We start from the raw sequence: 24873 nt of genomic DNA on the forward strand, positions 1-24873 counted from the left end.
ACAGATGAATCATTTGTTCACTTGCCTACAGACTGCTCCAGTACCGGCCCCAGCAGCCATGGTTCCGGCTTCACTACCGGCCCCAGTAGCCATGGTCCAGACTCCAGTTTCGACTCCAGTACTGGCTCTTCGGCCAATGCCAGCTTCCTGTCGGCTTACCGACCGTCTCAAGTCTCCTCTCGAGTTCCCTCTCAGGTCCCCTCTCAGGTCCCCTCTCAAGTCTCCTCTTGAGTTCTCTCTCAAGTCACCTCTCGAGTTCCCTCTCAAGTTCCTTCTCAGGTCCCCTCTCGAGTCTCCTCTCGAGTTCCCTCTCAAGTCCCTACCCAATATCCTGGTCAGTTGGAGGTTCCGCTGGGGTTCCTGCCAATCCTATGTTCAGTGCTGTTGGAGATCCCGCCGACTACTCTTCTGCCGGGGGTCCTGCCAACCCTATGTCCTGTCCCGTTGGGGTCCCGCCAACTACTCTTCTGCCGGGGGTCCTGCCAACCCTATGTCCTGTGCCGTTGGAGGCCCCGCCAACAACTCTTCTGCCGGGGGTCTTGCCAATTCGATGTTCTGTGCCGTTGGAGACCCCGCCAACTACTCTTCTGCCGGGGGTCCTGCCAACTCTGTGTCCTGTCCCGTTGAGGGTCCCGCCGACTACTCTTCTGCCGGTGGTCCTGCCAACCCTGTGTCCTGTCCCGTTGGGGGTCCCGCCGACGACTCTTCTGCAGGGGGTCCTGCCAACCCTATGTCCTGTCCCGTTGGGGGTCCCGACAAAACACCATTCCGGCTCCGTCCAGGATCTCGTCTGCCTGACCAGCCAGGGGTTCCACCAGCTCCTGCCCGTCCTTGTGCCCGGCCTCATGAGTTCCCCAGCGGCCTTCACCCTGGAGCCCGGTCTCCTGAGTTCCCCAGCCGAGGACTCCACCTCGAACTCTGCCTTGCCCCCGGGCCGTCCGCCCAAGAACTCTATAATGGGCTCTGCCTTGCCCCCGGGCCGTCCGCCCTGGTGTGTCTAATTGTCTAATTGTGTTCACCTGTTTCCCTTCTGTGTCTCCTGTGCTCATCAGCACCAGCCCCGCCCCTGATTTTTTTCACCTGTGTCTTGTTGTCATGTTTTTAAATTCCCCAGTGTTCATTGTCAGTTCGTCACTGAACTGCTCTCTTTGTGCTTTTGTAAAGTTTTGTTCCTCACTACGTGAGCGCTTTCATTTTGTTCTCAATTTTTGTCATCTCAGCTAGAGATTCGATAGTGACCATTTTTTGTTCATCTTGCTGTTTTTGGAAAATAAAGTATCTTACCAATACTTTACCTTTGTCTCCCGGGTCGTGCAATTGGGTCCTATATCCTGAGTGTCTGAGTTCATAACAACTTAGGCCTACTTTTGATGATCAAATCACTTAAACACAAAGTCCATCCTCCTGTCCTTTTGGATGAAGCACTTGCGGGTCATTCAGCTGATCCTTTGCCACTCCAGTTTATCATTGTAACTCAATCTTGAAAATGACTCGGTTAATAATTTCGCAACGATGTCATCACTATCACTGAAGTGAGCCATCATGAACGAACTTATGCTGATCATAAATCTATCGAAATCTATAAAAGTAGGGTAGACGTGGATATTATCCGGCTGAACAAAACGTGCATTTATCCAACAGGTTTGTTTTCCACAGACCTTATTTCGAGCTATTTTCCAAAATCCTATGGATAAATCCCATTATTTTCTGTCGAGGGAATCCGAGCGCAGCTTACTTCCGGGTTTTAGGAAGCATCACTGCACCACTTGCATAGAGCTCACAGCGGGCGGAACTTGTCATGAAGTCCGCGAAAATAAAGCCCGCCCATTTAGAGGGAAGATATGATTGGTCAATTGTACTGTCATTTGACATTACTCTCTCATTGAGTTACTATAGCGGGCCCTCTGTGAATGTAGAGAGGGACCAACAAGCCCTCCCGTCTTCACAGTGGCCGTTTCTCAATCGCGAGGATGCTTGCTTGGTAGCACATGTCTTCTGAGTCACTTGCTTCAGAAACTAGGCAAGAATCCTTGCTGGCATTCGGAAAACGAAGAGTGGAACAGGCTAGCAAGTGTGCAGGTGTGCGTCATATCATATGAGAGGCCCCGCCTTACATTTTCCGTCACAGATTTGGGGAAATTGGTCTGTGCGCAAAGCATTGTGGGGATTTTAAGGACGCGAAGTCTACCCATGTGCAGCCTCAAAATTACCCCCAAACCAAGGACGCGGCCTCGGTGGAATTCCAAGTATGCTGGAGATTGGAACAGTCCTTCGGCGGCACTCGATGACGTAGCATCTTTAAAATATTGGCTTGGAAGCCAGTTTCCTCGAGATTGAGCAACGGCCAGTAACTCGCAGGGACGGCATTTAACCTTTCACATTCCAACAGAAACTGAACAGGCAGATTCGAAGGATTTATTTATTTGGAAATGTTATTTTAAATACAATTAAATCAAATTATTTAGGTAAAACTAATGAAAAATGTAACAACAAAAAAATATTAAAAATAATATTAAAAAAAAGAAGTCTTTTTTAATGTTTTCAAATATTATTTTTTTAGAATACCTTAGGCCCTCACAGAGGGCCTAGAGGGCCCTGACGGCTCGCCACTGTTACACAGTGATATCTGCATTACTCATCTACAAAAAAAACATCAGTTTATCCTTGTTAATTACACAATATTGATTGGTTTAAATTGTGTACAATGCTTTTTTGTTTTTAACCTTCGATTCAGAGAAACAAATAGTTTTTTCGGAGTTAAGACACTACAGTTTCCGAAGACACTACACTACCCAGAATCCCCAGCTATCGTTTGGGACTACAACATCCACCTTGCTTTACAAACCCTGTGATTAGTCATCAAGTCCTGTGATTGGATGTTGGAGTAGCAGTGCAACAAGGTTACGCTGAGCGTCACAGCTCTATGAAATGGAATGGAACCACGGCAGACTATCCAAAACTGGAATTGGACGGGTCCAGCCCCCGGCATCAGCCCCCCCCCCAGAACTATACACAAGCTGACTATAAGACGTTTTCGTATTTCCCACAATTAGAAGTTGCCAGTATTAAACTTTGTACACCCTGGAGGTTTAGGGGATACAAAACACAGTGGTGTTATCGCATTTAAAACATATAATTAATAAATGAGTGAATTAATATACCCACATGACACCTAAGGTCAGAAGAGCTTTATTTAACAGCTGGTCTTATGTCTGTGACCCTGTCTGTTGTTCATTGATAGGCCTGAAACATGCACTTGTCAAGTTTCAGAGGCAAATTTTGCAAATATGGCAGCAGCCATTGATCATCTTAAGATAAGATAAGATATACTTTATTGATCCCAAGTTGGGAAATGTTTTTGTTACAGCAAATACTACTTTGTTCTACTCCACTACAATTAAGAGGTTAACCTGGTATTTTTACTCCACTACATTTATTTGAGTTACTTTGCAGATTCTGATTAATGATGTAAAATATAAACAACCCTTAAATCAGACTTTAGTTACACCTGAGTCAAATTCAGGGGAGGTGATTGTCAAGTGCCAAAATAAACTATGCAATATATTGGACGTTAAGTACTTTGTCAGACATAATTATTTATCTGTGGATAACCCCACAGTTTTTTTGTCTTATTCAAAAGAAGACCTTAACTTAAAGTATTCTTTAATGTTTGAATAAAGCCTTATTAGTTTGTCTGTTTTGCACATCCTCCTAATATCTTTGGACGTCCTGCACTAAACTGTTTTATTGTAGAGATCACTAAAGTATCTTCTTGATATTTTATATTCTATATTTCTATCATGCCTTCTATTTTCCCCCTATTTTGTATGGCTACTCTTAATATTTAAATTTTTTCATCAAATAAAACTTTTTCAACAACAAAATTCAATAACGTGCTTCAACCACTAGGCGGTGCGGGTTAAAAACCAGTGGTGTAGTTAATAAAACATATCAAACATATATTACATACATGTTGTTGTATTTGTAACACAAATCGGCTATTATTGCCTGTCATCAACATACCTTTTCCTACTTTGAATTGGATTTATGGTGCTGTCGTCTGTTGGCTACTATTCCTTTGATGTCCGGTTCCATCTCCGTTGTTGCTATACGAAGGACAGCATGTAGATGGGCATCCGTCAGCCTGGATCTCAGCTGGGATTTGTTGATGGCCATGGTGGAGAAGGTTTTCTCACAAATGTATGTGCTTCCGAACAGAGAGGCCATTCTGATGGCATGTTGGCGAAGTGCAGGGTACGTAGATGGGGAAAGTCCTTTGTAGAACTCGATGAGATTCTTGTCTCGATATGCTGCTCTGGCCTCAGAGCTCTCCTGCAGGTCGATGAGCTCGAACTGCATTTCTGCAGGCTCTTCTTCGGGTGCACATGTGAAGGGAGCTTGGAATAGGTTGAATGACTTCTCGTGGTCACTGAAGTCCGAGAAGCGGTGGTGGAATTCTTCTTGGAGTTTTTCCATGAGGTTGTGGTTCTTGTCTGAACACAGGTGATGTAAAACGTCACATTCACCTGCGAGCACCTTGCAGGCGGGGAAATGGGTTAGATCCCCCTCTCTGAGCTGTCCCTGCACTAGTTGAAGTTTTCGCTGGAAAGCTTTGACGCTTTCAAACAATGTGGAAATGAGCTTCCCATGGCCCTGCAGCTTCACATTGAGATCGCTGAGAAAGGTGTTCAGGTCAACAAGGAACGCTAGGTCACAAAGCCATTCAGTGTCACTTAACTGTGGCAGATCTTGTCCTTTTGATTGCATGAACTCAGCGATTTCTTTCCTCAAATTAAAAAAACGCTTCAGTGTGGCACCTCTGCTCAGCCACCTGACAGCAGTGAAGTATATGACGTCACCAAATTCAGCCTCTGATTGCACCAAAAAAGTTTTGAATTGACGGTGATTCAGACCTCTGGACTTTATGAAATTCACTGTCTTGACAACAATGTCCATGACATGTTTCATTTCAAGCGTATGAGCAGCAAGGGCTTCTTGGTGAATTATGCAGTGATATTTGATTAGGTTCTCACCTCCGTTATTGGCCACTTTGTCGCTGAGCAAAGAGACAGCGCCCGCCTTTCTCCCGACCATGGCTGGCGCTCCATCTGTTGTGACACCGACCATGGATGTCAGCTCCACATTGTATGCATCGAGACTACGACACACAGCATCACAAATGTCGATTCCCCTTGTTCTGTCTTTGATACTCTCCATGCTTAGCAGTTCCTCGCCTATTTCAAAGTCCTCCGTGACCGTTCGAATGAAAATCAGCAGTTGTGCAGTATCAGAAATGTCTGTACTCTCATCCAGTGCTATAGAAAAGGACCCCTTGCCTAGGCCTTCCACACGTAGTCCCAATTGCTCTTTGAGATCATTGGCCAGATCTTCGATTCGTCGTGTCACTGTGTCATTCGATAAACTTATGTCACGGAACTTTGACTTTTGTTCAGGGCATACAATGTCAGCCACTTTCAAAATGCAGTCTCGCACGAATTCTCCATCACTGAACGGCTTGCTCCGCCTGGCAATTTCGTGAGCTACCACATAGCTAGCCTGTGTTACAGCTTCACCGGATTTTGCAAGATTTGTGAAAACTGACTGCTGGGCAGTTAAACCTCTTTGAAGTTGTTCAAGTTTAGTTCTGCGCTCCTTGCCCATGAACTTGTCATACATTTTATGATTGGTATCATAATGGCGTTTTATGTTATACTCCTTGAGCATTGCATTCACCTGCTTGCAGATGAGGCATATCACTTTATCCGACCCCTGAGGTAAAACGAAGTAAGCGTTGCTCCATTTCTCCTGGAACTTCCTTTTCTCCTCACTGACAAAACGTTTTTTACGCGACGGCCCTGGCTCCTCCATCTCGCTTACACAACGAAAACTTCCAACAAATGTTGTTTCCGCTGTTCACGTGAACACTTTGCCGCCTTTGGGACGTGCATCCAATCAGGGAGTGAGTTTGGGGATGCTCGCGCTGGGGGTATTCAGTGGAAATAACAGTGTGCCTGAGTGTGGACGTTGGGAGAGACAGCTTGTTGTTTTATTATTGTATAACCGGACTTTTGTGTGCGTTCATATACTTAACCACACACGCAAACACACACACTCTTTCTCTGCCGTTACATAGCAGACACTACTTTATCTGTCAAGTTGTCTCCGATGCCACCACAACTTCCTGTCAAACACGTTATCTCGCCTTCAAAATAAAAGCATGCAAACGGAACTGGAAGTTAACCTAAATTAAATCCAAAATACACATAAAACTACAACGAAGGCAACAAAAACAATGCAACATCTCCTTCAGTCTCAGAGGACACAAAGTTGGGTTATCTACAGACAGTGACTAGCTAAAATCGCTAGCTAACTCCCGTTTCTGATAACTTACAACAGATTTTCCGCTTAACTGCAACTCGCGAGATTTGCGAGATTTGCGAGATTCAGGTTACCAAATAAGGAGTGAGAGTGACGCGTAGAGGAACCGGAAGCTGCGCTAGCCTCCGGTGGCTACCATAATGCTATCATTTAGTTTCTCCGATTTTTGCACAAAAATGGATTGATGGACCATCAATAAATAAGCCATGCCTGCTTCATGTATGGAAGAGGACCAGCGCCTCAAGAAAGCAATCATATCATCAGGTGTGGTCTCTAACATTTATAAATTATTATCTAGGGCTGCCCCGAATACCTATTCTCCTGTCCAACTGTCCTGGGAGCATACCTTGAATATCTCTCTGTCTGCTTTGCAATGGAACTCCATTTGGCAGTCAGCTATGTTCTCTTCTAAATGTGTAAGATTCAGGATCATACAGTTCAAAATTCTCAATAGAGCTTACATCACCCCTGTTACAAAATCCAAGATGGACAATAAACACAGAGATTTATGCTGGCATGAATGTGGCAAGCGAGGTACATTGTTGCACCTACTCTGGGAATGCCCAGCGGTAAAAAAACTTTGGTCAGAAGTAATATCCTTATTGTCTGAATCTTTAAAAGTTAATTTCCCTACATGTCCCATTGCATGTCTACTGGGTCTCAAGCCAGATGGCAATCCTGCAAGGACTACCGATCGGCTCTGGACATTGGCCTATTTAGCCACAAAAAGACTCATCCTATTAAACTGGAAGGAACGCAAACCAGCCTGCTTTACTAGGGACTCATGGCTGAGGGAGTATCTGGACCTACTGAACATGGAGCGTGCAGCTTCTCTGCTGGGGGATTTTGAGGGGAGACAGGAGGATTGCGGTTCACTGTCCGCAGCTCTCCTATCTAACCCTGTCAATATGGCATCTCCTGTGTAATGTATTGTGTATGTAATGTCCTGTGTATGTCACAATCAGCTGTCTTAGGAAGTCATCCTTGCATCCACCCCCCCCCCTCCCCCGTTACGTTTTGTTTAGTTGTTTGTTGTTACATGTTTTGATGTACGGTTTGTTATCTGGAGCAATGTCTGTTAAAAAAAAAAAAAAAAATTACTGTACTTGGGGTTTAACAGGTTAACTATCGCAGGCCGCCAGAAACATTTCCGAGGGCCGCAATTGGCCCGCGGGCCGCACTTTGAGAACCCCTGCATTAGAGGCTTCTCAATTCTCAAATTTCCCCTCCTCGACTCCTCGGTCCTCCGGTAGTGACCCGGAAATGAATTTCAGCGCGCCATGTTGAAGGACATCTCATTTCTCTAAATGCACTTCGAGGACCGAGCATCGAGCATCGAGGAGGCTCTCTGGAGGAGCAATAACCGAGGATACGTTGGCCGTTTCTCAATCTCGAGGAATCTGGCTTCCAAGCCAATATTTCAAGGATGCTTCGCGAGGATGCTGGCTTGGTAGTCGCGTTCTTCCAAGTCACTTCCTTCAGAAACGAAGCAAGTATATTTCCAAGCCACAGCTTCGGAAAAACGAAGAAGAATGGAACAGACTAACAAGTGTGCCACTCTCTCTAACGGTTTCAACATAAACTGTACCGAAACTAAATACCTCACGATGTCTATCTAATTATGAACTTGCTTTACTTTCAAGGAACACATTTTTGGTGATAACAAACAAATGTAACAAAGTAACATATTTACCAACACATCTTCTACGCCACTATACTTACATTTAAATGTGTGCTGCATCCAGTGGCGAAACTACCAGGGTGGCATGGGGTGGCAGCCGCCACCCCTGAAAAGGGGTCTGCCACCCCACCTGCCACCCCAGTCAAAAAATACCAACTGATGATTTATTGGATAATTATTATTAATATCGTTTTAAGATCAAAACAAATTCAAAACAATCCAAAATCGGTGTCAAACTGCAGAATGTCAAATTTGAAAAAGAAACTTGTTGGTGCACAACCCCCCCCCCCCCCCCCCCCCCCCCCCCTCCCCCCATCACGAATGGTTGCATCCATATCGCAGAATCTCTTTGCCTTGACGTGGAGTCAGCGCAGACACAAGCTGTCAGATGGAGTCTGTTCACAGGTGGGTAACGTCAAAGTGTAATGTGATTTCGAAACGTTTATAATTCCTCATAGATGGAAGGCGCTGTACAAAATAAACTATTATTATTATTATTAGAGATATGGTACTAGTAACTGGTAGTTTCTGGATGAATATGCTGTGTTGTTATCGATTTCAGAATTAACTACCGAGTGATGAGGCTAGATAGCTATTATGTGGCTAACCCCTAGCTACGTTTTACCTCATGTCACGGTTAGCCACAAGATAGCTTTTGAAGCCAGTTCGGTAACTAACTGAATAACGTTGATAACTAGCCAGCTACTGGCAAGCCTTTGACATTTTGAACTGAAACCAAGTGATGTTGTGGCATTTCATATCATTGTAGTTCTATGAAACGTTCTTAACAAGTTTGCTATTTGGCGTTAGCTAGTATGCTAATGGTGGCTAAGGCTAGCAGAATTTCTGTGTGTAGCATCAGAAAGGCGAACCTTAACGTTACATGTAAACTTTAATGTATGTTTAACATAAAAACTTTAATTTATGTTTGAATATGACTTGTTTCAATTATAGGAAGGCCATGTCGTCAACCACAAAGAGGAAGGGTGACATCAGGAGCTTCATCCTCACAAAGAAGCAGGTTAGTGATGTGAGGGAGCATGAGGGTCCAAGTGCAGACAGCCTCTGCCACTCGAAGCTTGAGGCTAGAGCGGGAAGGTTAGTTAGCTAGTTCAGCTGGTCCTCGTGGTATTGTAGCCCATTCTATATTTTCCTTTTATTTTCTTTATGTTACAAAAAAGCTGGCTAACTATTAAGGTGGCATAGCAGAGGTTGCTTATTTAAAGGAGTAAAGCATTTCGGTAATGCAAAATATGCATTAGGTAGGTAATTTCATTGATGCAGAGAGAAACCTTTTATTTGAAATATTTTATTTGACTGTAATTTCATTTAATATTTACATAGTAAACACTTTCTACTTTTATATAAAAGGGGGATATTTGTGATTTCATTGCATTTACTATAAGAGTAATGAAAGGTATTTTAAATTTGCTTAATTTAGGTTAAAATAAGGGATACACTACTACACTACAAAACTTAACATAAAATCGTATAGATTACCACATAGTTTGTGTGGTCAGTTAAAAGAACTTAGGAAGTGTCCCAGTTAACAATTTAGTTAATTACATTGCTACAGTATTTCTATTTTCAGGATTTCCACTTTTTGTCACAGCCCAGTAAATGTGATCTTATATTTCAATATACCACCACAAGTAGTGATATTTTAAACGAAGCTACAGTGCAGTAACATTAGGGCTAATGTATTATGTTAATGGCCTACTTTTTGTGTAGAATAGGCTACAGATCAGAAAAGAGCAGGAGAGAGCGAGCCCGAGGCAGAATCTGCCAATGCAGAGAGCCAGTTCATTGAGATGGAGGTGGAAAAGATCTGCGTAGCTGGTCAGTATGTTTTTGTTGTTGTGTTATGGTCCAGTTGTGTTCACTCCTTACGTTTGAGAAACTCCACTGCCGTTGGTGTGTGAATGGGTAAATGAGAAGCCATTGTAAAGTGATTTGGGTACTGTTAAATGCAAATAAAGTGCTATAAGTGTGACATTGACCATCAGGGTTATTATTATTATTATTATTATTATTATTATTATTGCTACCTATAGTATCTTATTTTATTTTATTTTTCTCCTACACAACAAAAAAATACCCCAACAGAGACCTTGGAGTGCCTTGATCCAGAGCCAGAGCCTGAGCCAGAGCCAGAAAGTGTCAATGATGACTGTGCGGAGAGACAGTCTGAGACAGAAGTGGAAGATTGTGCAGCTACAGCTGGTCCTCATGGTATGTTTTTTGGTGGGTGGGGGGTTCCATTCAAGTGTTAGCTCCTTACGTTTGAAAAAAAGCTACCACAATTGGTGTGAATGTGTGTGAGAATGGCTTAATGAGAGGCCATTGTAAAGTGTGTTGGGTACCGTTAGTTGCAAATGAAGTCCCATATGTGCAGTCCATTTACCATTTGGATCAAATACATATATCAGCACAGAATTAGTGACATTTTATCAAAGCCACAGTACAGTAAATGCCATGTATGATTTGAATCAATGTAGATCAATCAATGTATCAATGAATCAATGTAGTTAATCAATGTATCAATGAATCAATGTAGTTAAATACATCTTGGGGCTTATCAGGGTAGTTATTATAGACTAACTTTCCCTCCTTATTTTATCTTTTTCCAGACATTTCCAAACACAGAGGGGATGGGCCGACACAACCATCGCTGGAGAGCTTTCCCAAGACGATGCAAGGTTGTGCAAGGAGAAGTTTCCATGCTGACTGGTACAAAATGCATAACTGGGTGGAATACTCACAGTCAAAAGACGCAGCATATTGCTTTGCTTGTAGACACTTTTCTTTACCTAATGCCTCTAGGACTGTGTTTACCTCTATGAATGGTTATTCTAACTGGAAGAAAGCTACATTTAAGGACAGTGGATTTTGTTCACATGCTAAATCAGAGAGCCATGTTAATGCTATGTTTGCATGGACAGAGAATAAGAAAATGCTAGACAGAAACTCATCAATGTTAGGAATGATGGAAGAGGAGTCAAGTAAAAAAGTAATCGAAAACCAGAAATATATACGCACACTTGGTGAAGTCCTGTTGTTAACTGCCACTCAAAACATTTCCCAGCGTGGTCACCGGGAATCATCCGAGGCGGACAATAGAGGAAATTTCCTAGAATTGTTGGATCTCCTGAGCAAGCATGATCCGTTTTTAAAAAAACGAATGGAAAATCAAGCAAAAAATGCAAAATACACAAGTAGCCTGATACAAAATGAAATACTGCAGTGTTTAGCAGATATGGTTAAAGAGGAGATTATCAAAGAGGTTAAAGAGAGTGCACAATTTTCTGTTCTTGTTGATGAAACAAAAGATGTAAAGAAAATGGAGCAGATGTCTTTTGTTCTTCGGTACTATTATAATGGTGTAGTTCAGGAGAGTTTTCTAGAGTTTCAAGAGGCAGATAAACTGGATGCTGCCAGTTTAACAGAGAAGATCATTGGCTGTTTAGAGAAGTATGGGCTGGAATATAAAAAAAACCTAGTTGGGCAAGGCTATGATGGTGCTTCAACTATGAGTGGGAAGCATGCTGGTGTCCAAGCCAGAATAAGAGAAGTAGCCAAGCATGCATTCTACGTTCATTGCAGTGCCCACTGCTTAAACCTAGTGATGGTAGACAGTGTGAAATCTGTTCCTGATGCAAGACATTTCTTTTCATTGTTAGAGCGACTGTATATTTTTATGTCAGGATCTTATGTCCATCCTAAATGGTTGGATGTGCAGAGAGAGATGTATGATGGTCAAGTAAGGGAACTCTCACGTCTCAGCGAGACTCGATGGGCCAGCAGACATACAGCTTGTCGCAATGTCATGGATATGTTGCCTGCTGTAATGCAAGTACTGGAAGATATTTCAGAGGAGGACAATCCGGACAGAGCGGTTGAAGCAAGAGGTCTACTAGTTCAGATCGATCTAAATTTTATTGGATGTCTTGTACTATTTAGAAAGGTACTAAAGGACACACACTTTTTGTCAGAGATGCTTCAGTCAACACAGATTGACCTTACTAAAGCTGTAGAGTTAATTGCGACCCTCAGACAGACTCTGGAAGACTATCGCAGTGAGACATACTTTGATGAGCTGTGGAATGAGGTACTAGCCACCTGTGAAAAGTCTGACATTTCAACGACTCACACCTTTAAAAGGGCAAGGCAAATAACACAAAGACTTCAAGGTAGTGTTATCATGTCAACATTAGGACAACACACAGAATCGGACAGTAAGAGGTCTTTTATCACCAAGGTATTTTATCCCATCATTGATTGTATGGTTGGTGAAATGAGAAGACGATTCTCTAGCGTAAACTGTGACATCATGCAGGGTGTCCAGGCCCTAAATCCATCCAGCAGCAGCTTTTTAAATGAGGAGGCAGTTTTTCTATTAGCAAATGCATATGGGTCAAATGTAGAGGATCTGAAACATGAACTGCACCAGACTAGAAGGTTGTTAGATCGACAAGCAACACATGGAAAAAGTCCGTCCAGTTTAATAGAATTTGTTAATTTTTTGGAACCATACAAGGAGGTATTCTTTGAGATGTTCAGGTTATGTAAAATAGCTGTGGTATTGCCTGTTACCAGTGCAGCATGTGAGAGGAGTTTTTCAGCTCTTAAACTGATCAAGAATCACCTGCGTTCTACCATGACTGAGAACAGACTAGCAAGTATAGCAATTCTCAGTATTGAGTCTAAACGTGCGAAAGATTTAAATTTGGATGAGTTTGTGAAGAGATTTGCTGCACAGCATAGCAATCGTCGCATACAGCTTCGGTAGCAATCAGATGATATATGTAACGGAGTCAAAAAACATTCTAATCTGCTTTGTATTTTTTTGGTTGCATTTACAATGTGAAATTTCATCAATAACTGATAATGTAAATATTTGTATATATTTTGTGACTTTAACACACACAGAAATTGTTCTCACAAACCTGTCTAACCTATTCTGTACACATGCACTCACAAAACACTTTGGCAGGCAGGCTTTTGAGGGAGGGCTTTGCTTCTAGGATAATGCTGGAATTTTGTAAAGTGCTGGGAAGTCCTCAAATTTCTAAATCATTCCTATGGCTTGATTTTGCTTTCAAAGTGCCTCAGATTGATTAGATTGAATTAACAATGTTCAACATTTTTGACCCGGGGGATATGCCCCGGATACCCCCCCAGAAGGCTTGCTTGGGATGAGCAACATTTCTGCTGCTACAATAATCCCAAGGGAAACACTGTTTTAATGTACTAAAAAGTGGAATGCTCATGTATGTAGACCAAATATTGAATTTATCACACTTGGGTGTTGAAAAAACTGTTGTATATGGGTGCATATAAAGTACAAAGTAAGGTGGGCTTCCTAAAAAAATTGCCACCCTACAATATATGCCTGCCACCCCTCTGCCACCCCATGTATAAATCTCTAGAATCGCCACTGGCTGCATCGGTTCAGCAATTCTCCGCATGGGTTTTTGAAATTGGTCCGTGCGCAAAGCATTGTGGGGATTTTAAGGACGCAAAGTCTACCCATGTTGCAGCCTCGAAATTTCCCCCAAACCAAGGATACAGCCTCGGTGGAATTCCAAGTATGCTGGAGATTGGAACAGTCCTTCGGCAGCACTCGATGACGTAGCATCCTTGAAATATTGGCTTGGAAGCCAGAATCCTCGAGATTGAGAAACGGCCAGAGTGCTGCTGTGCCTCCTGTCATCATTAATGGACGTCTCTTTAAAATGACCGCTCAGAGGAGAGGAGTTTTCATTTCTCTAACAGCCTGCTGCTTCTCCTCCTCTCTCCTCGGTTCCCCTCCTCAGTCCTCCTCTCGCATCTCCTGTGGGCGGGACTAAGTATCGAGGATAGGAGTCGAGGAAAAGAGTCGAGGAGGGGACATTTGAGAATTGAGAAGCCTCTAGTTGCTCCGATCTCCTCCATTTTGTAGATTATTTACGACTTTTGAATCCACATAAACACATCGGCAAAATCCGGCTTACTTTGAGCATGTGTTTTAAACAGTTTAATCCCTTTGTGAATTGTTTCCACTTGCGCCGTCCTTTAATTTCTTCATACAGCGGGAATCCAAATGAATTAATCCTGACTCCAATAACCAACTTTAATTACCATTGTTGCGGGGGCTCAACTTCCAACAGGAGTCATTTGGGGAGGCCCTTGGGAAAAAAGGTTGGGAACCCCTAGGCTACGTGACAAGGGACTGGGAAGGCATGAATCAAGTTAATGTTGCTCTCAAAATGCACCAGATTAATGCTTTTAACTTCAATATTTAAAAAATAATCTTCCCGGAGGAGCATGCCCCCGGACCCCCCTAGAGGAGGTGAGGAACTCCCTAGAGCAGGGGTCTTCAACGTTTTTCAGGCCAGGGACCCCCAAACTGATGGAGAGCTGGAGCAGGGACCCCCCTACTATATTTATGGCATACAATTGTGTTTTATATTAAACGGGGCTTAGCCCCGTGTTTAAACATAGCTACTCTGTTATTGTACATTCAATACTAAGCTATTCAAATAATACACAGGTTAATATATTCATGTTTTTATTTTAAACATGTGCAAGGTACAGGGTGGCCGTGCCACTGCCATTTATAAACATACATCTTGAACACAACACAGAGCTATTAAAATAATTCACAGATTCAAGTTTTAACTTTAAAAAGTAACTTGCAGGTTAGAGACACCAGTGAATAAATGTGTAGGAAAATGATGAATACACTAGATTTTCCAAAATATATACAGAAATATACACTACAGTGACATCTGGCGTCGTTTTGGTAAGACATTTTCACTTCCACATAAAAAAGCCTCCGCACGTGACCTCCCGCGTGTGACATGGGGGAGAGCGGCCGGTCTAACGTATGAATAAGCATGGATCACAATGCCAGTTTTGACACAGAAGAGGTTGAAAATATATATTCAAATGCATGTGATTATAATTATGAGCCTGCTAGGCGTCCAAGAGAGCAGGAGCAGCCAAGGATTAGAAGAAATAACGGCCATCAGCGAGAAATGGAGCTTTGGTGTGAGGAGAACCAGTGGAGAACAGGGCAGCTGTCTTGGTGAGTGACCGGCGTTAGCTACAGAATGTTAGCTAACGTCAGTCACATCACAACATTGTAAAGTTAGCAATCATATATCAGGCTATAACTAAAGTAGTATTGATAATATAGTAACGTTACTGGCAGGACTGTTGTTACTGATCCATAACAGAAACTAATGCGCAAGTATCAGCCGTATCTCGCGTTACCTAATGCAACTCCACACTACGGTGCTGTGTACCGGAGGGGAGACGCGAGATACGGCTGATACTTGACGATCTGGCGGAGAAAGCTTGTGGAGCAGAAGATAACGTCTTCTGCCTCGATTTCTCCATTTGCTACAATACGTTGGATTCATGTTAATGTGCATTTAAAGACATTTCAATTTGTGGTAAAAAAAATGTTTGGAAAACTTTTTTTTTTTTTAAAGAAAAAAAAAAATTGTCTAATCAACCAAACATTTCGCGACCCCCCTGCAGTACCTCCGCGGACCCCCTGTTAAAGACCTCTGCCCTAGAGGGTGTTAGGTCCACTCAACACTTGTAAAAATAGCACTTTACCATTGCACCCTCTCTAATCTCAGATGCACCCCGAGTCATTTTTTTTCTGGAACCAGGCCTGTACTGCAAGGAGATGTATTGTTTGAAAAGAAATGGAAGATGTTGTTTAATTGCCAATATATTTATGATCCACGTCACATTCAGTTTTGGTGGCATTTCTTACAGTTTGTCAAAAGGTCTTCTGATCAGGGCTCTATAAATTATCTACGGCAGATATGTAATATTTAATGCAGCCGAAACGTGTATTACAATGCCGTTATGTGATGACTTTCAAAGAGAAAAGCAAGAACACTCTGAATAAAGTATATATATATTTTAATTATTTGACATCATATCCCGAAATGCATTGCGGCTAAAACAATCAATGTTTTAGCCTATCAAAACCTCTGAAAAAACAAAGGTGTCTCTGAGAATCAAAAGAGAAAAACCTATGAGAAAAACACAAAAGCATCGTACACAATTAAACCAATAAATGTCGTATAATTAGGATAAACTGATGTTTTTTAGTGGATGAGCACTGCAGATATCACTGTTAAATCATTTGATAATTGGCTTCATCATGAAAACGGCGAGACCGGAAATACTGTTTTCAACCCGTAACTTTACATGGAGGCTGCCGCATACCTCAAATCATCTTCGTAATATCAAACTATAGATCCTACATATCGACTGGATGTGGATTCTAAAAGTACAATATACATTTATCGCTAGAAATCTAATCAAAAAGCGTTTTAATGGCCAAACTATCCTACAATTTAGGATTTTACAGAGAGGGTTATTGGTGAAGAAACAACCATCTGTAACATTTGCATTCAAAGGTAGCACTAGAGGGCGAAAACTTTAAAACGTAATTATAGGACATATTAAGCGCTTGAACAAAAAACATATCTGGTCGTAATAAGGGCCTGAACAATCGGCCCATTTGGTCATATGAGTTGGTTCAGGAAGTAAGGGTGCAGCACTGTCCACAGCACACAAGTAAAGTTTCAAACAACATCCAAAGAGAGTGTGTTCCAAGTAATTTATTAAATTCATGTTGATGCCAGTTCAGATTGCTTCCAGGCAAGTTCAGGAACCTGAGAACAGAAAATACAATTTAGAACATTTGCAAAGCATTTCTCTTACTTCATTGTAGCAATCTTTAAGTTAAACCAACTTACAGTTAGGAAGGTCAATGATCTCTGTTCTATACTGGCACCAGTTGCTGTTGCCACCTGGGCTGGTTCGGGAATGGCATTGGAATTTCTCTCAAACTTCTTGGGTCAACATTCAAGTGCGAGTTTGAGTCGGTGGGCTGCACATTAGAGCGAGAAGCAACACTTCCTTGGGAAGGAAAATCCCACATGCCAGCTTTACTTTGGAGCACCCCTTGCAGGGCTTTGGCCTGCTGAGGTTTGGGCTGCTGAGGGTTTGAAGGGTAGGCGGGCTGGTAGGGCTTGGCCTGCTGGGGATTCGAAGGGTAGGAAGGCCGGTAGGGCTTGGCCTGCGGAGGATTTGAAGGGTAGGCAAGATGCTGGGGTTTGGGCTGGTACCTAGACTGCAGGGGACTTGAAGGGTTGGTAGCCCGCTGGGGATACAAAGGGTATGCTGGCTGGTAGGGCTTGGCCTGCACATTAGAGACAGAAGCAACACTTCCTTGGGAAGTAAAGTCCCACATGCCAGCTTTACTTTGGAGCACCCCTTGCAGGGCTTTGGCCTGCTGAGGTTTGGGCTGCTGAGGGTTTGAAGGGTAGGCGGGCTGGTAGGGCTTGGCCTGCTGGGGATTCGAAGGGTAGGAAGGCCGGTAGGGCTTGGCCTGCGGAGGATTTGAAGGGTAGGCAAGATGCTGGGGTTTGGGCTGGTACCTAGACTGCAGGGGACTTGAAGGGTTGGTAGCCCGCTGGGGATACAAAGGGTATGCTGGCTGGTAGGGCTTGGCCTGCACATTAGAGACAGAAGCAACACTTCCTTGGGAAGGAAAATCCCACATGCCAGCTTTACTTTGGAGCACCCCTTGCAGGGCTTTGGCCTGCTGAGGTTTGGGCTGCTGAGGGTTTGAAGGGTAGGCGGGCTGGTAGGGCTTGGCCTGCTGGGGATTCGAAGGGTAGGAAGGCCGGTAGGGCTTGGCCTGCTGAGGATTTGAAGGGTAGGCAAGATGCTGGGGTTTGGGCTGGTACCTAGACTGCAGGGGACTTGAAGGGTTGGTAGCCCGCTGGGGATACAAAGGGTATGCTGGCTGGTAGGGCTTGGCCTGCACATTAGAGACAGAAGCAACACTTCCTTGGGAAGTAAAGTCCCACATGCCAGCTTTACTTTGGAGCACCCCTTGCAGGGCTTTGGCCTGCTGAGGTTTGGGCTGCTGAGGGTTTGAAGGGTAGGCGGGCTGGTAGGGCTTGGCCTGCTGGGGATTCGAAGGGTAGGAAGGCCGGTAGGGCTTGGCCTGCTGAGGATTTGAAGGGTAGGCAAGATGCTGGGGTTTGGGCTGGTACCTAGACTGCAGGGGACTTGAAGGGTTGGTAGCCCGCTGGGGATACAAAGGGTATGCTGGCTGGTAGGGCTTGGCCTGCACATTAGAGACAGAAGCAACACTTCCTTGGGAAGGAAAATCCCACATGCCAGCTTTACTTTGGAGCACCCCTTGCAGGGGTTCGGCCTGCTGAGGCTTGGCCCGTTGGGGATTCGAAGGGTAGGCTGGCTGGTAGGGCTTGGCCTGCTGAGGATTTGAAGGGTATGAAGGCTGGTAGGGCTTGGCCTGCTGAGGATTTGAAGGCTGGTTGGGCTTGGTCTGATGGGGTTTGGGCTGGTACCTAGACTGCTGAGGAATTGAAGGATTTTCAGCCTGCTGAGGTTTGGGTCGGTACCAAGATTGCAGGGGATTTGAAGGGTTGGCGGCCTGCTGAGGTTTGGGCTGGTGAGGCTTGTAGCCGGCCTGCTGGGGCTTTGGAAGGTTTTTGGGCTGCTGGGGCTTGGAGTAGGGACCAGAGTGCATCACAAGTGCAGAACTTGAAGCAATAACAGACTGAAAAGAGGTTGGATTATGGGGCAAAGGGAAAGCCTTTGCTTTGGTTGGAAGGATACCTTTTGCAATAGGGTTAGCTTGAGGTAGTTGGTTTGGTTTACGAATTATTGGTTGGCTTGGCCCGTAACTAGAAACACTTCCCTCAGGACTGTAACCATCTACTTGCCTGCCATGAGAGCCACTATAACCTCCTGCACTTGGTGCAGCAGCTGGCTTCAGAGTATCAGCATTAAGGCTTCTTGAATAATCAAAGTATGGTGTAATGCCACTGGAGCCTCCACTTCTGTAGCTGAGTGCTAAAAAGGAGAACACATTTTTTAAAAGACAGCCTTATAGGAAAATTATAAATTTCAACTGCAGCTTGTGAACCATAAATCCTTACCCTTTGCTTGCTGCCCAAAAATCAAGAGTGAGATGACAAGAACTCTAAGAAAAGAGGAATTAAACATGAGCCAACCAAAAACAGTTAAGTAGAATAAATATAAGAAATCTGCCAAAATAAGAATATCTTACCTCACACACAACCCAAAATACATTTTTGTTGTAAAACTGAAACCAAACAGTCTGTAAGCAGTGTGCAGCAAATACAAAAAGAATCTATTGTTTCAGATTCATGACTGCTGCAAAGACAGTGGTCCTTTTAAAGTGTCGGTGCATGAGCTGACCAATCATCGCACTGATGAAGTCATTGGAATCAGCTTGGGAACTCCGCCCTCTGGCAACCTGGGCAGGTGTTCACACTTTAGCTAATTTGACATATTTCAACATTTCATTCTGTCAGCAGATCTGATTCAAAAGTCAGTTTAACCAAATGATAACCTTTACCTGGCCGCTAGGCAAAATTCCCCTGACAGGCGATAATAGTTTGATCGTAGTTTTGTTTTTGTTTATTGAGGTTTTGATTTAATTTTCCTCCTTCAATACCACAGAGGTATTAGTAAGACCCAGAAACTAAGACCTAAAAAGTCTAAGCTTTTGATCTTAAAACACTGTGAAATGACAAGATGTATTAAAATCAAAGACATATATGTATACATATTAACATATGTTTAAGATTCAATTTATATATATGTTCCACTGCAAATAAGATATTGTTCTCTTCCACTGAAGTTGAGAGATCTTATGGGACCTTTTACAACTGTATGATTACTTAAAAACAAATATGCTTGTGATTTGAAAATGATTTTGGAAGTGTTTTGGCTTATTGAAAACCACATATTTTATATCACTGCTTATAATTTTCCAAAGCACATAAGACTCAATTACTGTAAATTTTCTTTCCTCCAAGCATCCATTGATTATAGGGCACTATAAAAGTCACCTGCAGTGACTGAAAGCACTTTTTATAGCACATTTATGATTTCCGTAAAGAGAGACACAGCTGACAAAGACACAAACTATTTTATTAGCCATCATTCAGGATACTCGTTTCACAAAAAATTTAATTCAAACAATGTTTCATTATTTTTTACATTACAAAGAAAACAAACAATTTTTTGTCCCAACTCAAGGCTCCACATTTACCATTATTTCAATTGCTAGATATTTTTAATATAAATATTATAGCAATATATAACACATTATATATATATGAGCATAAAACATGTAGATACATCATTCTTAAAACACCAACTGAGAGCCACTAACTAACTCAGGCGATGCTGCTAAAATAGGGAGGGAGAGGTAATGATTTAGACGGGAGTAAAAGAGTATAATAAAAGATAAACGTTTAAATTGAAAAATGAAATAATTTAGAACTGTACATAGAGACAAGGAAGATGGAAAGAAGGATAGAGGAAAGAAAGAAAAATGTGTGAACGTTGTGGGGGTCTGTTAGCTGAGTTTGAGGCCGAGGCAGAGAGCCAGCTCGTTCTTCTGGATCTTTCCGTCTCCATTGATGTTGCAGTGACCCGTCAGAGCTTTCCTGAACTTCTCCAGGTCTGTGCCACTGATGCTGGGCTGGAGGAGAGGGTCGGGTGGAAGAGTTAGAGGTCAGAAGACTCCTGATGAATGACACTGACATCTGATCAATAACATTGTGTATCAGCTCTGTATATAAGGGAATGTAAGGGCACCTTCACCAGCTCCATCATATCTTTGACAAATCCATCCACAGGGCCCTCCAGCTCACCCTTCTTACTCTATTGAAGGAGGCATACTTTTTAATTCTCTCAGTGTTGCAATCTGTTTTTGATTAACAGTTACACACAGGCCTAACAGGACCTATACACATTAGGCCCGAAATACACAAACATATGCATTATATGACAATCAATTCAGCAGCATGGTTTAAAGCATAAACTGCAATGTTTCTGAAGATGTTGTTTTAAGTGATACAAGTTTGTCATGTGTAGTCCATTAACCCTCATTAGGAACCACAGAGTCTGACACTTTGAAATAATATTGGACACTCATCCTTGAAAGTTCTCATAGCCTTTAAGTCATCAAACTTTCAAATGTTAAGTGAAAAACATTCTTAGTCAAGTCTTTTAAACTTGCTGGTCAATACATATATTTGCATACACATTACTGTGAGCTGCTGTTCACAATGTTATTGTACCTAGCCAGGAAAACAAGCCCCTGAAGTTCAAAGGAAACAAGCAAGTGGTTGTGGACATGTTCAGGAAGTAAGGGTGCAGCACTGTCTACAGCACAGCACACAAGTAAAGTTTCAAATAACATCCAAAGAGAGTGTTTTCCAAGTATTTTATTAAATTCAAAGTTGATGCCAGTTCAGACGGCTTCCAGGCAAGTTCAGGAACCTGAGAACAGAAAATACAATTTATAACATTTGCAAAGCATTTCCCTTACTTCATTGTAGCAATCTTTAAGTTAAACCAACTTACAGTTAGGAAGGTCAATGATGTATGTTCAACACTGGCACCAGTTGCTGCTGCCACCTGGGCTGGTTCAAGAATGTTATTGGAATTTCTCTCAAACTTCTTTGGTCAACATTCAAGTGCGAGTTTGAGTCAGTGGGCTGCACCTTAGAGCCAGAAGCAACACTTCCTTGGGAAGTAAAGTCCCACATGCCAGCTTTACTTTGGAGCACCCCTTGCAGGGGTTCGGCCTGCTGAGGCTTGGCCTGTTGGGGATTTGGAGGGTAGGAACGCTGCTGGGGTTTTGGCTGGTACCTAGACTGCAAGGGATTTGAAGGGTTGGTAGCCCACTGGGGATTCAAAGGGTATGCAGGCTGGTAGGGCTTGGCCTGCACATTAGAGCCAGAAGCAACACTCCCTTCAGAAGGAAAGTTCCACATGGCAGCTTTACTTTGGAGCACCCCTTGCAGGGGTTCGGCCTGCTGAGGCTTGGCCTGTTGGGGATTTGGAGGGTATGAACGCTGGTAGGGCTTGGCCTGCTGGGGTTTTGACGGGTAGGAACGCTGCTGGGGTTTTGGCCGGTACCTAGACTGCAAGGGATTCGAAGGGTTGGTAGCCCGCTGGGCCTGCACATTAGAGCCAGACGCAACACTTCCTTCAGAACGAAAGTCCCACATGGCAGCTTTACTTTGGAGCACCCCTTGCAGGGGTTCGGCCTGCTGAGGCTTGGCCTGTTGGAGATTTGAAGGGTAGTAAGGCTGCTGGGGTTTCGGCCGGTACCTAGACTGCAGGGCACTTGAAGGGTTGGTAGCACGCTGGGAATTCAAAGGGTAGGCTGGCTGGTAGGGCTTGGCCTGCTGGGGATGTGAAGGCTGGTAGGTCTTGGCCTGCTGAGGATGTGAAGGCTGGTAGGGCTTGGCCTGCTGAGGATGTGAAGGCTGGTAGGGCTTGGCCTGCTGAGGATGTGAAGGCTGGTAGGGCTTGGCCTGCTGAGGATTTGAAGAGTAGAAAGGCTGGTTGGGCTTGGTCTGCTGGGGTTTGGGCTGGTACCAAGACTGCAGGGGATTTGAAGGGTTGGCGGCCTGCTGAGGTTTGGGCTGGTGAGGCTTGTAGCCGGCCTGCTGGAGCTTTGGAAGGTTTTTGGGCTGCTGGGGCTTGGAGTAGGGACCAGAGTGCATCACAAGTGCAGAACTTGAAGCAATACCAGACTGAAAAGAGTTTGGATTATGGGGCAAAGGCCACGGGGCAGCTTTGGTTGGAAGGACACCTTTTGCACTAGGGTTAGCTTGAGGTAGTTGGTTTGGTTTACGAATTATTGGTTGGCTTGGCCCGTAACTAGAAACACTTCCCTCAGGACTGTAACCATCTACTTGCCTACCATGAGAGCCACTATAACCTCCTGCACTTGGTGCAGCAGCTGGCTTCAGAGTATCAGATAAAGCCCCGTCAGCATGAAAGGGTGAATAGCTACCCAAAACCCTCTCAGGCCACGCTGAACTATCATCACTGGAAGTGGAAGCGGGTTTAAGGCTTCTTGAAAAATCAAAGTGAGGTGTAATGCCCCTGGAGCCTCCACTTCTGTAGCTGAGTGCTAAAAAGGAGAACACATTTTTTAAAAGACAGCCTTATAGGAAAATTATACATTTCAACTGCAGCTTGTGAACCATAAATCCTTACCCTTTGCTTGCTGCCCAAAAATCAAGAGTGAGATGACAAGAACTCTAAGAAAAGAGGAATTAAACATGAGCCAACCAAAAACAGTTAAGTAGAATAAATATAAGAAATCTGCCAAAATAAGAATATCTTACCTCACACACAACCCAAAATACATTTTTGTTGTAAAACTGAAACCAAACAGTCTGTAAGCAGTGTGCAGCAAATACAGAAATAATCTATTGTTTCAGATTCATGACTGCTGCAAAGACAGTGGTCCTTTTAAAGTGTCGGTGCATGAGCTGAACAATCATCGCACTGATGAAGTCATTGGAATCAGCTTGGGAACTCCGCCCTCTGGCAACCTGGGCAGGTGTTCACACTTTAGCTAATTTGACATATTTCAACATTTCATTCTGTCAGCAGATCTGATTCAAAAGTCAGTTTAACCAAATGATAACCTTTACCTGGCCTCTAGGCAAAATTCCCCTGACAGGCGATAATAGTTTGATCCTAGTTTTGTTTTTGTTTATTGAGGTTTTGATTTAATTGTCCTCCTTCAATACCACAGAGGTATTAGTAAGACCCAGAAACTAAGACCTAAAAAGTCTAAGCTTTTGATCTTAAAACACTATCAAATGACAAGATGTATTAAAATCAAACACATATATGTATACATATTAACATATGTTTAACATTCTATTTATATATATGTTCCACTGCAAATAAGATATTGTTCTCTTCCACTGAAGTTGAGAGATCTTATGGGACCTTTTACCACTGTATGATTACTTAAAAACAAATATGCTTGTGATTTGAAAATGATTTTGGAAGTGTTTTGGCTTATTGAAAACCACATATTTTATATCACTGCTTATAATTTTCCAAAGCACATAAGACTCAATTACTGTACATTTTCTTTCCTCCAAGCAGCCATTGATTATAGGGCACTATAAAAGTCACCTACAGTGACTGAAAGCACTTTTTATAGCACACTTATGATTTCCGTAAAGAGAGACACAGCTGACAAAGACACAAACTATTTTATTAGCCATCATTCAGGATACTCCTTTCACAAAAAATGTAATTCAAACAATGTTTCATTATTTTTTACATTACAAAGAAAACAAACCATTTTTTTGTCCCAACTCAAGGCTCCACATTTACCATTATTTCAATTGCTAGATATTTTAATATAAATATTATAGCAATATATAACATATTATATATATATGAGCATAAAACATGTCGATACATCATTCTTAAAACACCAACTGAGAGCCACTAACTCAGGCGATGCTGCTAAAATAGGGAGGGAGAGGTAATGATTTAGACGGGAGTAAAAGAGTATAATAAAAGATAAACGTTTAAATTGAAAAATGAAATAATTTAGAACTGTACATAGAAACAAGGGAGATGGAAAGAAGGATAGAAGAAAGAAAGAAAAATGTGTGAACGTTGTGGGGGTCTGTTAGCTGAGTTTGAGGCCGATGCAGAGAGGCAGCTCGTTCTTCTGGATCTTTCCGTCTCCATTGATGTCGCAGTGACCCATCAGAGCTTTCCTGAACTTCTCCAGGTCTGTGCCACTGATGCTGGGCTGGAGGAGAGGGTCGGGTGGAAGAGTTAGAGAGGTCAGAAGACTCCTGATGAATGACACTGACATCTGATCAATAACATTGTGTATCAGCTCTGTATATAAGGGAATGTAAGGGCACCTTCACCAGCTCCATCATATC

At 43.0% G+C, this 24873-nt stretch overlaps 3 protein-coding genes and 1 long non-coding RNA gene across 5 annotated transcripts; 1 reads left to right on the forward strand and 3 right to left on the reverse strand.

The window, feature by feature from the left end:
* Nucleotides 1–4029: 4029 nt before the first annotated feature.
* On the reverse strand, nucleotides 4030–5868 carry LOC307022739 (general transcription factor II-I repeat domain-containing protein 2-like; the record flags this gene model as incomplete). The annotated part of the gene is made up of 2 exons (XM_079655631.1): nucleotides 4030–4706; nucleotides 5034–5868. The coding sequence occupies 2 exons, from the start codon at nucleotides 5866–5868 to the stop codon at nucleotides 4030–4032; spliced, it is 1512 nt and encodes a 503-aa protein (XP_079511757.1).
* A 2272-nt stretch (nucleotides 5869–8140) lies between these two features.
* On the forward strand, nucleotides 8141–12829 carry LOC307021460. 2 transcript variants are annotated; one of them, XR_013803156.1, is made up of 5 exons: nucleotides 8141–8464; nucleotides 9014–9080; nucleotides 9796–9898; nucleotides 10166–10291; nucleotides 10690–12829. It is a non-coding gene; the product is annotated as an uncharacterized lncRNA (long non-coding RNA). The 2 variants fall into 2 exon arrangements; XR_013803157.1 differs by lacking the exon at nucleotides 8141–8464 and having other exon boundaries at nucleotides 8474–9080.
* Nucleotides 12830–16673: 3844 nt separating this feature from the next.
* LOC307021435 (uncharacterized protein) lies at nucleotides 16674–19181 on the reverse strand. Its single transcript, XM_079653560.1, has 3 exons — nucleotides 19048–19181; nucleotides 16828–18961; nucleotides 16674–16743 (listed from the first exon to the last, which is right to left on the reverse strand). The coding sequence occupies exons 1-2, from the start codon at nucleotides 19112–19114 to the stop codon at nucleotides 16854–16856; spliced, it is 2175 nt and encodes a 724-aa protein (XP_079509686.1). The 5' UTR covers nucleotides 19115–19181; the 3' UTR covers nucleotides 16674–16743; nucleotides 16828–16853.
* Nucleotides 19182–21356: 2175 nt separating this feature from the next.
* LOC307021445 (uncharacterized protein) lies at nucleotides 21357–23330 on the reverse strand. The gene is made up of 4 exons (XM_079653570.1): nucleotides 23293–23330; nucleotides 23162–23205; nucleotides 21512–23075; nucleotides 21357–21427 (listed from the first exon to the last, which is right to left on the reverse strand). The coding sequence occupies exons 1-3, from the start codon at nucleotides 23313–23315 to the stop codon at nucleotides 21523–21525; spliced, it is 1620 nt and encodes a 539-aa protein (XP_079509696.1). The 5' UTR covers nucleotides 23316–23330; the 3' UTR covers nucleotides 21357–21427; nucleotides 21512–21522.
* Between the last annotated feature and the right edge of the window lie 1543 nt (nucleotides 23331–24873).

Source organism: Notothenia rossii (genome assembly GCF_949606895.1).
Source record: "Notothenia rossii genome assembly, chromosome: 10".
In the NCBI taxonomy this organism is placed as follows: domain Eukaryota; kingdom Metazoa; phylum Chordata; class Actinopteri; order Perciformes; family Nototheniidae; genus Notothenia; species Notothenia rossii.